General features: G+C 44.9%; 1 protein-coding gene across 1 annotated transcript; it reads right to left on the bottom strand.

The window, feature by feature from the left end:
* Nucleotides 1-458: 458 nt before the first annotated feature.
* On the bottom strand, nucleotides 459-2,372 carry LOC144596086 (gamma-crystallin S-1-like). Its single transcript, XM_078404248.1, has 3 exons — nucleotides 2,364-2,372; nucleotides 2,005-2,251; nucleotides 459-727 (listed from the first exon to the last, which is right to left on the bottom strand). Exons 1-3 carry the CDS (start codon nucleotides 2,370-2,372, stop codon nucleotides 459-461), a joined length of 525 nt encoding a protein of 174 aa, XP_078260374.1.
* Between the last annotated feature and the right edge of the window lie 11,201 nt (nucleotides 2,373-13,573).

Genomic DNA, 13,573 nt, shown 5'->3' with positions numbered 1-13,573 from the left:
ATCCCAAACTGATTTGGGATGTTTTACCATTGCAATGTGTTTTATACTGTAATGTATGTTGATTATAAAGCAATGATATATAGTGAGCTGGATTTTAACTCTCTGCACTTAGTGCTGGATAGAGCAGCAAATGTCTGCTCCTCATGTATACATTCACATCATGGATGCACCTGACATTGATTTCCATCCATGTGCATCTTATCAACCAGCACATGATTGGAAAGAGATCTGGAAATGTGGAAAATTAAAGTTCATCTGTATTTTCTTTTAAATTGTCATTTCTAGAAAAATTCTGTCCTTATCATCTGTTGTCAGCTTTCAAATCGCAACATTCAAGATGTGTGTATTAGAAACGAAATGATTACATGGAAACTCATTGCACTAAATTGAGAGTTCAATCATTTTATTTGTGTCCATCAAGACTTACTCTGGACAACATTATGTTTTACAGTGGCTCTCTAGAAGTCCCTCATGCGCCTGAAGGACCCGATGGTGGAGTTGTAGCCCCCCCAGTCATTGTATTTCCTGTACTCCCCGGGTCTCATGAAGTACTGTCGGCCTCTGTAGTTGGGCTGTTCATACAAGGTCCAGTAGCCATCCGTCACTTGGCAGGAGTGGATGTCACGGTAACGGAAACGATCGTAGACGGAGGGACAGTCGTCCATGAATTCCATCGTCTGTCCTCCAAACTCAGGCTTCTCGTAAATCTTCATCCTGTAGTTGCCCCCTCGGTACTGGAATGGAAATTAATTATTATTATGATGAGATCACACACTTAGCACTAATAGAAAAACAGATCACTTGGAAGGAATTCCGAGGGTATTGCAAAATTTGCATCGAAGAATCTATTGACTCTCAAAGCAATGTGTAGAAAGGAACTGCAGATGCTGGTTTACACCGAAGAAAGACACAAAATGCTGGAGTAACTCTGCCGGACAAGCAGCATCTCTGGAGAGAAGGAATGGGTGACGTTTCGGGTCAAGATCTTTCTTTGGGCCTATCTAGGGTTTATAGAACGTTGGGATAAATGCAGGCAAACAAGACTAGGCCAGAATGCTTGGTTGGCATGGACAAGTTGGGACAAAGGGCCTGTTTCCATGCTGTGTAGCTTGCTGACTCTTTATAACTGTGTATGAAGGAACTACAGATGCTGGTTTAAATTGAAGATGGACATAAAATGCTGGAGTAACTCAGCGGATCAGGCAGCATCTCTGGAGAGAAGGAATGGGTGACGTTTTGGGTCGTGTCTAAAGAAGTCTTTAGTCTCTGAGGATTTGATCACGAGGTCTGAAGTTTATTCTGATTCTGATTCTGATTCTGAAGAAGGGTCTCGACGTGAAATGTCACCTATTCCTTTCCTCCAGAGATGCTGTCTGACCCACTGAGTTACTCCAGCTTTTTGCGTCTATCTTCGACTCTCAAAGTAAATTGTGTTGAAATTATTTCAGAAAGGCCAATTTATTGAGTTGCTCCCACATTACGAATCGATTACTCAACAGATCAGTTTTAACAACGTTTAGGTAGCTTCCATATTTTCATCCTGACCCTGGCTGTCCTAATGAAACACCTACAAGAGTCCATTACACTTGTCCCTGCCAACACTGTTCCACTCTCTGTAACATTCTCAGTGGAGCAGAGTTTGTCCATTGAATTGAGCGACTGTTCTTCCATTTTGTTTCCAACTCACAAGTTGTGGACAATGGACGCTGGGGTAAAACAAAAAGCTAACGATGTAAGCTAATGAATTTGACCTATTAATTTTACATCTGTAATGAACGCTTGCATTAAAGCTTCCCTGACGGAACTCATACAATACGTGAGACGTCCATGCGTATAAAGTTTGTAAATCAAATTTTACTGTACCTTAAATGGTACACGTGTCAATAAAGGACCATTGAACCGTTGAGTGCAGTCATTATAGAAAGAGATCGAAGGGCAATGTAACGAAAAGTACATCTCGTGAACAAAAGAATCACAATTCTTAACGATGGCAAATTTGGAAACTCACCTGGGGGTAGGTGCGGCAGGACCTGATGTTGTCGTTGAATCCCATCCAGCGCTGGTAGTCAGGATACTCCCCCCTGTTCAGGACATACTGGTACCCCATGTAGTTGGGTTTCTCGTACGCCACCCACCAGTCACTGTCCACACGGATGGAGTTACAGCGGCTGAAGTAAGAGGACAGATCAGCACAGTCGATGCTGCACTCATAGTGCCGGCCCTGGAAGTTCTTGTCCTCGTAGAAGATGATCTGTGGGGAAGAGTTGACATTTCGATCAATGAGTTACCACTCTGAGGTACCTCAGTAACACAGTACAGCAATCAAAATATGTTGCGTGAATGGAAATTGCAGGCCTTCTTACCTTTCCCATTTTGAGTTTTAGTCGGCAACCTCTGACTGACTGTGCCTCTGCTTGCTGCAGCCTGGTATTTATATGCTGGACTGAAAGGTCAATGTAAAGAATGGCTCATTATGCTGATGGTTCTGGACTGCAAAGCAGCAGAAAGGAGAACAAAAAAGGATATCACATATGTTGCAAAATTAACACCAGCGTGCCTCTTTAAAAGAAGAGTCATCAAATCTGTTCAGCTAACTTTTACTTTACTATCCATTTTAATTATCCTGTTATAAAACAAACTCAAAAAGGAACAGTTTCTTCTGAGACCCTGGGTGTGTGAAAGACACACAAAAATCTCCATTTACACCCACAGTGGTGAAGATCACGTTTAAATTCAGTTTACTATCTTTTTGCTTAAATATTGTGTATCCTTTTCCTGAATGTGTTACAAGTTGAAAGCAGGGTTGGAATTCGTATGAATCGTGCCAGTAAAATCAAACTCTAGAGATCTACAGATGCACCATAGATATCATTTTACCGAGATGCATCACAGCGTGGATTGAGAACAGCTCCAACCAAGACCGCAAGAAATTGCAGAGAATGATGGTTTTAACCTACTGTATATATCTGAAATGTCTATTTCTCTTGATGAATAGAAACATAAAGGAATAAAGAATGCCTGCTTTAAACATGAAGCCAGCAATAAACTCTACAGAATTACATATTTATAATGGAAGCATATTGTAGCTGCCAAGACATCTTTGATTATTCAAACACCATTGGTAATGTTTAAGGCAGAGATAGATAGATTATTGATTAGTACGGGTGTCAGGGGTTCTGGGGAGCAGGCAGGAGAATGGGGTTAGGAGGGAGAGATAGATCAGCCATGATTGAATGGCGGAGTAAACTTGATGGGTCGAATGGCCTAATTCTGCTCCTACCACTTATGACTTTATGACCTTAAATGGAAAGCTTTGAGGACAGAGAACCCAAATGCCCAAAATTAGTGCTGTGAGGCTTGATTCTTGACTACACAAATTCCCCAATTACAGTGCATTCAGAAAGTATTCAGACCCCTTCAGACAATTTTTCCACATTTTGTTATGTTACAGCCTTATTTTAAAATGGATTAAATTCATTTTTTTTTTAATCATCAATCTACACTGTCTCACATTTTTATTATGGGGTATTGTGTGTAGATTGACGATAAAAAAAAAAGAATTGAATCCATTATAAAATAAGGCTGTAACATAACAAAATGTGGAAAAAGTGAAGGGGGCTGAATAATTTCTCAATGCACTGTATATTTGCATTTGTACCTTGTAACCTACGATATTAAGATAGAATTCTACAATTTTAGGCACCTAACATATTTTTCATCTTTCCCCTCTCCGACCCTTCCCTCTGCCTCAACTGGACTCACACCTATTTCTCCCCTCGCCCATCCCTTCCTCCGACTTCACAATTCGCACCTCTTCTATCCTTTTTATCGTTTCATCTCTGGCTTTCATGCAACGATCTGCCTATCAACCCCATCCCCCTCACCTGTATCACCTATCAAGCTTGCCCCTCCTCTCTTCCAGTTTTCTCCCCCCCCGCCCCACCACATTCAGTCTGAAGAAAGGCCCTGACCCGAAACGTCACTTATCCATGTTCTCCAGCATTTTGTCTTTTTTTTTGTAAACCAACATCTGCAGTTTCTTATGCCCACATTTTACTACCCCAATTATTGACAGACAGACAAATAGCCAAATGCATATTGGAGGAACAGCACCTCATATTTCGCTTGGGCAGCTTACAGCCCAGTGGTATGAATATTGATTTCTCTCACTTTAAGTAACCCTTGCATCCCCTCTCTCTCCATCCCTCCCCCACCCAAGTCATACCAGCTTCAAAGTCACCCATTCCTTCTCTCCCGAGATGCTGCCTGACCTGCTGAGTTACTCCAGCATTTTGTGAATAAATCAAAGTCATCTTGTTGAGTCTCATTGTCTGTAACTGGTTTTCACCTAGCCCACTGCTAACAATGGCCTGTTTCCTTTATCATCGTTTCCTTGTTGCATATCTTTCATTAATTTGTTCTATATCTCTCTACATCACCGTCTATATCTCTCATTTCCTTTCCCCTGACTCTCAGTCTGATGAAGGGTCTTGACCCGAAACGTCACCTCTCCATGTTCTCCAGAGATGCTGCCTGGCCTGCTGTGTTACTCCAGCAATTTGTTTTCTTATTTAGTCGATGTATTGTGCTCTGGCAATGGAGGAGGCCCAGGACAGAACCCTCAGTGTGGGAATAAGAAAGGGAGTTAAAATGGTTAGCAACTGAGAGATCCAGCACAGCTTGGTGGGCCGAGCACAAGTGATTGGTGAAACAATCGTCTAGTCCACACTTGCCGATGTACAGGAGGCCTCGTGGGATCATTGAATGAGATTAGAGGAGGTGCACGTGAACCTCTGCCTCACCTGGAAGTGTCGAGTTCGCGTTCCCGGTCAGTTGGTTGATAATAATCAGAGTCAGCACAGACCTCACCTATCCGTAGTTTATTAGAGCTCTCGTAGACAGGTTTCTAAAAGCACACACAGAGTTGCGGACTCCGGGGCCAGTGGAAACGTGTCACACCAGCTCCTAGAATTAAGCCCACTTTATTCCCAAAAACGGCAAAATTTACAGTTATTACAACCAATCAATATTGGAACAAAATGCTGGAGTAACTCAGCAGGTCAGGCAGCATCTCGGGAGAGAAGGAATGGGTGACGTTTCGGGTCGAGACCCTTCTTCAGACTGAAGAAAAAGCTTTTTCACCCAGAGAGTTGTGGATTTGTGGAATTCTCTGCCACAGAGGGCAGTGGAGGCCAATTCACTGGATGGATTTAAACGAGAGTTAGATAGAGCTCTAGTGGCTAGTGGAATCAAGGGATATGGGGAGAAGGCAGGCACTGATTACTGATTGTGGATGATCAGCCATGATCACAATGAATGGCAGTGCTGACTCGAAGGGCCGAATGGCCTCCTCCTGCACCTATTTTCTATGTTTCTATGTTTCTGGACTCGCCCAACATTGGGAACATGTTTCCTGCTTCTAGCGTGTCCAGACCTTTTATAATTTTATATGTCTCTATAAGATCCCCTCTCATCCTTCTAAACTCCAGTGAATACAAGCCCAGTCTTTTCAATCTTTCCTCATATGGCAGTCCCGCCATCCCAGGGATTAATCTTGTGAACCTACTCTGCACTGCCTCAATAGCAAGGATATCCTTCCTCAAATTAGGAGGTGAATCTGTGGAATCCTTTGCCACAGGCCTTGGATATATTTAAGGTAGAGATAGATAGCTTCTGAAGAAGGGTCTTGACCCGAAACGAGTCTGATGAAGGATCTCGACCATGAAGATCTACCGGTGGACATGAAACCATGAAACCATGACCATGAAGTGCTGATCGCAATCTTTCTGTTGGCCTTCGCTTAAATGTGGCAGCGGTTCTTTGGAAAGTACACGTAAAATGGATGAGAATCCCTGCAGGGAGTGGTGGCAAATGTCTATTTGTGGAACTGAATAATTGAGAAATGATCCACATTGTTGAGACATGTTTCGTTGTTTTGACCATTGTTTTGGTGGAAGGTAGACACAAAATGCTGGAGTAACTCAGCGGGTCAGGCAGCATCTAGGAGAGAGGGAATGGGTGACGTTTCGGGTCGAGACCCTTCTTCAGACTGACCTTGATTTGGTGGACATTGTTGACTCAATCTCGGGAAACCAGAGCACAATTATCAAAAAAACTGCATAGGTTGCAAAACTTTTTTTTTAATACCTTATTTGAAAATGGACAATGTACATTAATTGACATTCAAACAAATGTAAATGTGCTCGAGTTAGCCGAGAGGCCAGTTTTCATCGATGCTCCCTTAGCCTGATGTTGTTAGGCATCCTAGAAAAGAAATACAATACAATATGTACAATAGTTAAAAGCATTGTACATTACCATACAAAGCAATACAGTTAATTAAAATGAGCAGACAAAACCCAAACTGCAGATGTAAAAATACAGTGTGAGTACAGTCTTAATTTAAAGATTACATTTTTTAAGTTTAAGTTTTAAAAGTCACGTTCAAGTTGGATAAAACTAGCATCCGTGTTGACATTGTTGGTTCTCAATAAGCCATTTCTTGACGTTACACTTAAATGAATAATAATGATGGAGAATCTCTAACTGATTGTGGTACTGAATTCCATTGAAGTGATGCTCTGAAGGAAAAGACAGCCTTGCTAAATGCAGTGTTCCTGAATGGGAAAACTTGGAATGATGGGCAAAACTACACCAGTGATAAGTGTAGATCAACCCTGTTTGATCACCAGCGCCGCCTCCATACCTGCCCGACCCCACAAGCATCCCTAGAGGCCCCAGCCTGACCATACCACCGTTGCCCGACATGCCCGATCCGATCGTCTCGCCCACGACCGCGCCTCCTGTGGAATTCTCTGCCTCAGAAGGCAGTGGAGGCCAATTCTCTGAATGCATTCAAGAGAGAGCTAGATAGAGCTCTTAAGGATAGCGGAGTCAGGGGGTATGGGGAGAAGGCAGGAACGGGGTACTGATTGAGAATGATCAGTCATGATCACATTGAATGGCGGTGCTGGCTCGAAGGGCCGAATGGCCTCCTCCTGCACCTATTGTCTATTGTCTATTGTCTATTGTCCTCGGCTCCTGCCACGCTCTCCTGTCCTGGTATACACTGGAATTTAGAAGGATGAGAGGAGATCTTATCGAAACGTATAAGATTATTAAGGGGTTGGACACGTTCGAGGCAGGAAACATATTCCCAATGTTGGGGGAGTCCAGAACCAGGGGCCACAGTTTAAGAATAAGGGGTAGGGCATTTAGAACTGAGATGAGGAAAAACTTTTTCAGTCAGAGAGTTGTAAATCTGTGGAATTCTCTGCCTCAGAAGGCAGCGGAGGCCAATTCTCTGAATGCATTCAAGAGAGAGCTGGATAGAGCTCTTAGGGATAGCGGAGTCAGGGGGTATGGGGAGAAGGCAGGAACGGGGTACTGATTGAGAATGATCAGCCATGATCACATTGAATGGCGGTGCTGGCTCGAAGGGCCGAATGGCCTCCTCCTGCACCTATTGTCTATTGTCTATTGTCTATTGTCCTCGGCTCCTGCCACGCTCTCCTGTCCTGGTATACACTGGAATTTAGAAGGATGAGAGGAGATCTTATCGAAACGTATAAGATTATTAAGGGGTTGGACACGTTCGAGGCAGGAAACATATTCCCAATGTTGGGGGAGTCCAGAACCAGGGGCCACAGTTTAAGAATAAGGGGTAGGGCATTTAGAACTGAGATGAGGAAAAACTTTTTCAGTCAGAGAGTTGTAAATCTGTGGAATTCTCTGCCTCAGAAGGCAGCGGAGGCCAATTCTCTGAATGCATTCAAGAGAGAGCTGGATAGAGCTCTTAGGGATAGCGGAGTCAGGGGGTATGGGGAGAAGGCAGGAACGGGGTACTGATTGAGAATGATCAGCCATGATCACATTGAATGGTGGTGCTGGCTCGTAGGGCCGAATGGCCTCCTCCTGCACCTATTGTCTATTGTCTATTGTCCCATCGCCGGCGATGCTGCCTCACTCTCCTGAGCCTGTTCCACCACCGTTCCCATCTCCGGTGAAAGAAAGAAATGCAGGACTGCACCGTACATATGCAGGTCGCACCGGCCGGCCTACCATAAAGTACCAGGCCTACCATAAAGTACCAGGCCTAACATAAAGTAGCAGGCCTACCATAAAGTACCAGGCCTAACATAAAGTGCCAAGCCTACCATAAAGTACCAGGCCTAACATAAAGTAGCAGGCCTACCATAAAGTACCAGGCCTACCATAAAGTACCAGGCCTAACATAAAGTAGCAGGCCTACCATAAAGTACCAGGCCTAACATAAAGTGCCAGGCCTACCATAAAGTACCAGGCCTACCATAAAGTACCAGGCCTAACATAAAGTACCAGGCCTACCATAAAGTACCAGGCCTAACATAAAGTGCCAGGCCTACCATAAAGTTCCAGGCCTAACATAAAGTGCCAGGCCTACCATAAAGTACCAGGCCTAACATAAAGTGCCAGGCCTACCATAAAGTACCAGGCCTAACATAAAGTGCCAGGCCTACCATAAAGTACCAGGCCTACCATAAAGTACCAGGCCTACCATAAAGTGCCAGGCCTACCATAAAATACCATGCCTAACATAAAGTATCAGGCCTACCATAAAGTGCCCGGCCTACCATAAAATACCAGGCCTAACATAAAGTATCAGGCCTACCATAAAGTGCCAGGCCTACCATAAAATACCAGGCCTAACATAAAGTATCAGGCCTACCATAAAGTGCCCGGCCTACCATAAAGTACTAGGCCTACCATAAAATACCAGGCCTACCATAAAGTACCAGGCCTACCATAAAGTACCAGGCCTACCATAAAGTACCAGGCCTAACATAAAGTACCAGGTCTACCATAAAGTACCAGGCCTAACATAAAGTGCCAGGCCTACCATAAAGTACCAGGCCTAACAAAAAGTGCCAGGCCTAACATAAAGTACCAGGCCTGCCATAAAGTGCCAGGACTATGTGTGAACTGCCTTTGGTGTCATTCTCTGTCAGCTTGTTTATACTTGTTACATGTAATCACATATAATCGGCGGTACATATATTTTGCAAGTGACCACCATATCTATATCTATTTTATTATTAATTCCTTAAGGGGACGGATGTAGATGACCATCTTAGATCACCTCACTCATGATGCATGCTGCACATTCCACATGTGATCCAGTCTGGATCTTCACCCCTACCTAGACTATGTAAGCTGCCTTACGCAGTCTCACAGCAGACTAGATGCTGACTACCGAGACGATATCATGTAATGTTTCCTCCGCTTGTGTTACAATAAAACTATGCGTTGTTACTCCTGTGAATGGGTGTGATTCCAACAACAATAAGACTGCCAAAGGACACAAAAACAGGGTGATGGTATGGACAGACCTACGGCCATTTCAACACAAAAAACTGTGAGGTGATATAAGAAGACTATGGGGGAGAATTACAAGTTAAACCGCATATATTTTAAACAGGTAGTAAGTCCATAAAAATGATGAGAAGGTGATAAATTCGTCTCAGAGGAAGGACAGGCAGGGAGTGGTTCATGAATATGGGTTAATGTCTGGCTCAGGTCGGCCGACGTGGGGCTACTGACTATCCCGCGGTCTAGGCTTAAGCTCAGGGGTGACCGCGCTTTTGCGGTTGCAGCTCCTAGACTGTGGAACAGCATCCCTCTCCCCATCAGAACTGCCCCCTCCATCCACTCCTTTAAGTCCAGGCTCAAAACCTATTTCTACTCCCCAGCGTTTGAGGCCCTCTGAGGGGGCGCTGTGAACTGTTTATGTATGTGCTGTTATGTTTGTTTGCCATTGTATGTTCGTTTCTTAGTACCTGAACTGATGTACAGCACTTTGGTCAACGTGGGTTGTTATTAAATGTGCTATACAAATAAAATGGACTTGACTTGACTTGACTTGACTTGAAGTGTGTTTACGTCAATGCATGGAGTATTGTGGGCCAAGCTGATGAACTTAAAGCCTAGATCAGCGCTTGGAATCATGATGTTGTGGCCATTACGGACACCTGGTTGTGAAACATTGGATTTCAATGTTTACGAAGCGATCGAGAAGCGGGTAAAAGGGGTAGAAGAGCTGCTTTGCTGATCAGGGAGAAGGTCATGGCGGTACTCAGAGAAGATATATTGGAGGGTATGTTTGCTGAGCCATTATGAGATAAAATAAGAAAGGTGCAATTATTCCAATGGAATTAAACATAGAAACATAGAAAATATGTGCAGTAGGAGGCCATTCAGCCCTTCGAGCCAGCACCGCCATTCATTGTGATCATGGCTGATCATCCACAATCAGTAACCCGTGCCTGCCTTCTCCCCATATCCCTTGATTCCGCTAGCCCCTAGAGCTCTATCTAACTCTCTTTTAAATTCATCATCAATTATATTACAGGCCACCCAATATCCCAGTGGGAGATAGACACAAAACGCTGGAGTAACTCAGCGGGACAGGCAGCATCTCTGGTGATGTTTCAGGTCGAGACCCTTCTTATAGTAGTCGATTTTTTTAGTCAATTTTATTTGTCACATACACATAAATGTGCAGTGAAATGAAACATTACCCACAGTCCAACAATAAGAGCAATACAAATAAGCAATAACACACACAATCACAAACCAACACCAAACAAAAAGAAACATCCATCAAAGTGAGTCTCCTCCAGTCCCCTCCTCACTGTGATGGAAGGCCAGAATGTCTTTTCTCTTCCCCTGCCGTCTTCTCCTGCGGTCAGGCTGTTGAAGTTGCCACGTTCCAGGCCGCGCCGGGCGGTGAAAGTTCCGCAGCGGGCCGACCCAAGCCCCGCGATCCGGGGCGGGCGAACACGCTGCCGCTGCACGTCAGGGCGGTTACTCCAATTACTTTCCAGTTACTCCAATTACTCTAGCATTTTGTGCCTACCCTCGGGTTAAACCAGCATCTACAGTTCCTGCCGACACAGCCAATGGGAGATAGAGGATCAGACATGTAGACAGGTTACAGAAGGATGCAAGAACCACAAGGTTGTTGTTGTGGGAGACGTTAACTTCCCCAACATTGACTGGGACTTACTCTGGGCAAGAGGATTAGACGGGGCAGAATTTATTAGGTGCATCCAAGAAGGTTTCCTTAAACAGTGTGTGGATAGCCCGACCTGAGGAGGGACCAGACTGAACCTTATGTTGGGAAACGAGACTGGCCACGTGACTGCTCTTGCAGTGGAAGAATAATTTGGAGGAAGTGATCGCAACTCTGGGGGCTAGTGGATTCAAGGGATATGGGGAGAAGTTGGGCACAGGTTACTGATTGTGGATCTCGACCCCGAAATGTCACCCATTCCTTCTTTCCAGAGATGCTGTCTGTCCCGCTGAGTTACTTCAGCATTTTGTGGAGGCTAATTCACTAGATGAATTTAAAAGAGAGTTAGATAGAGCTCTAGGGGCTAGTGGAATCAAGGGATATGGGGAGAAGGCAGGCACGGGTTACTGATTGTGGATGATCAGCCATGATCACAATGAAGGGCGGTGCTGGCTCAAAGGGCCAAATGGCCTCCTCCTGCACCTATTTTCTATGTTTCTATGTTTCTAACTCCATAGGTTTTAAGGCTGTTCTGAATAGGGACATATTTGGATGTTGGGAGAAGGTACTTAATTGAGGCAAGGCAGATTACAATACAATTAGGCAGGAGGTAAGGAGGGGAGCAGGAGATAGACACAAAATGCTGAAGTGACTCAGCGGGCCAGGCAACATCTCTGGAAAGAAGGAATGGGTGACGTTTCAGGTCAAGAGCCTTCTTCAGACGGGGAAGCAGTTGGGAGCAGTTGTTATTAGGTAACTCCATAGATGATATGTGGGAGTCATTCAAAGGGCAGCTGATCAAAGCGCAGGATCTGCATGTTCCAGTCAGGAGGAGAGATAATGACAGCAAGGTACAGGGAAACCGTGGATGACAAAGGTGGTTGTAAACTTGGTCAGGAAGATAAAGGAAGCATATGTCAGGTTTAGGACAGTGGCATCAGACAGGGCTTATGAAGCAAATAGTAAAGAACTCAAGCCGGTGAATGGAAGGGCCAATAAGGGCCTTGAAATATCATTGGTGGGAGGGGTAAAGGAAAATCCCAAGGCTTTTCACACGCACGTTAAAAGCAATCGGGTGACCAACGAGAAGGTTGGACTACCCAATGATGAATGGGGGAATCGATGCTTGGAGTCGGAGGATGGAGGTGAGAACCCAAATGAGTGCTTTGTACCTGTATTCACCAAGGAGAAGGACTTGGAGGACAGCGAGATCAAAGTGGAGAATACAAATAGGCAAGGGCAGTTTGAGAATGAAAGGGAGGTGGTGCTGAGGCTCTTCAAGAACATTTAGCCATTAAATCGCCAGTGTCTGAAGGGCTCAATCCAAGGTTATTGAGGGAGGCAAGAGAAGAAATCTCTTGGGGGAGTCCAGAACCAGGGGCCTCGACGAGGATCATGCCAGTGATTTGGAAACTAAACATAGAAACATAAGAAAATAGGTGCAGGAGGAGGCCATTTGGCCCTACAAGGCAGCACCGCCATTCATTGTGATCATGGCTGATCATCCACAATCAGTAACCCGTGCCTGCCTTCTCCCCATATCCCTTGATTCCACTAGCCCCTAGAGCTCTATCTAACTCTCTTAAATCCTCCAGTGAATTGGCCTCCACTGCCCTCTGTGGCAGAGAATTCCACAAATTCACAACTCTCTGGGTGAAAAAGTTTTTCTCACCTCAGTTTTAAATGGCCTGCCCTTTATTCTTAGACTGTGTGGCCCCTGGTTCTGGACTCCCCCAACATTGGGAACATTTTTCCTGCATAAGGACGTGCCTTTAGAATGGGGATGAGAAGGAATATCTTTCGCCAGAGGGTGGTGAATCTAGCTCAATAATTCATTGCCACAGTTGGTGATGGAGGCCGTTATTGGGTATTTTGGGTTGTTAATTAGTAAGGACGTCAAAGGTTACAGGGAAAAGGCCAGACTGGGGGTTATCATATCATCATATCATATATATACAGCCGGAAACAGGCCTTTTCGGCCCTCCAAGTCCGTGCCGCCCAGCGATCCCCGCACATTAACACTATCCTACACCCACTAGGGACAATTTTTACATTTACCCAGCCAATTAACCTACATACCTGTACGTCTTTGGAGTGTGGGAGGAAACCGAAGATCTCGGAGAAAACCCACGCAGGTCACGGGGAGAACGTACAAACTCCTTACAGTGCAGCACCCGTAGTCAGGATCGAACCTGAGTCTCCGGCGCTGCATTCGCTGTAAAGCAGCAACTCTACCGCTGCGCTACCGTGCCGCCCATTGAGAGGGAAAATAGATCAGCCATGATCGAATGGCAGAGCAGACTTAATGGGCTGAATGGCCTCATTCGACTCTGATGCCTATGGTCTTATGGTCTCATGGGGACTCTGATGCCTATGGTCTTATGGTCTCATGGGGACCACTTCCACCTTTGGTAAGCAGCATTTTGTATTCTTCTGGAGGAAGAAAGATGATTGGGAAAGCACCAAAGATTGGGTGCTCGCAATGAGGATTTTTAACAGGGCCCCAAAGCACTCTGGTGAGTC

The sequence above is a fragment of the Rhinoraja longicauda genome, chromosome 8 (genome assembly GCF_053455715.1).
Source record: "Rhinoraja longicauda isolate Sanriku21f chromosome 8, sRhiLon1.1, whole genome shotgun sequence".
In the NCBI taxonomy this organism is placed as follows: Eukaryota; Metazoa; Chordata; class Chondrichthyes; order Rajiformes; family Arhynchobatidae; genus Rhinoraja; species Rhinoraja longicauda.
The sequence above is the reverse complement of the archived record's forward strand: the minus strand, read 5'-3'. Positions and strand labels throughout refer to the sequence as shown.

Coding starts and splice junctions, on each gene's coding strand:
- LOC144596086 (XM_078404248.1), bottom strand. Junction 728..2,004: donor CCGCACCTACCCCCAGGTGA/GTTTCCAAATTT, acceptor TCCAGTACCGAG/GGGGCAACTACAGGATGAAG.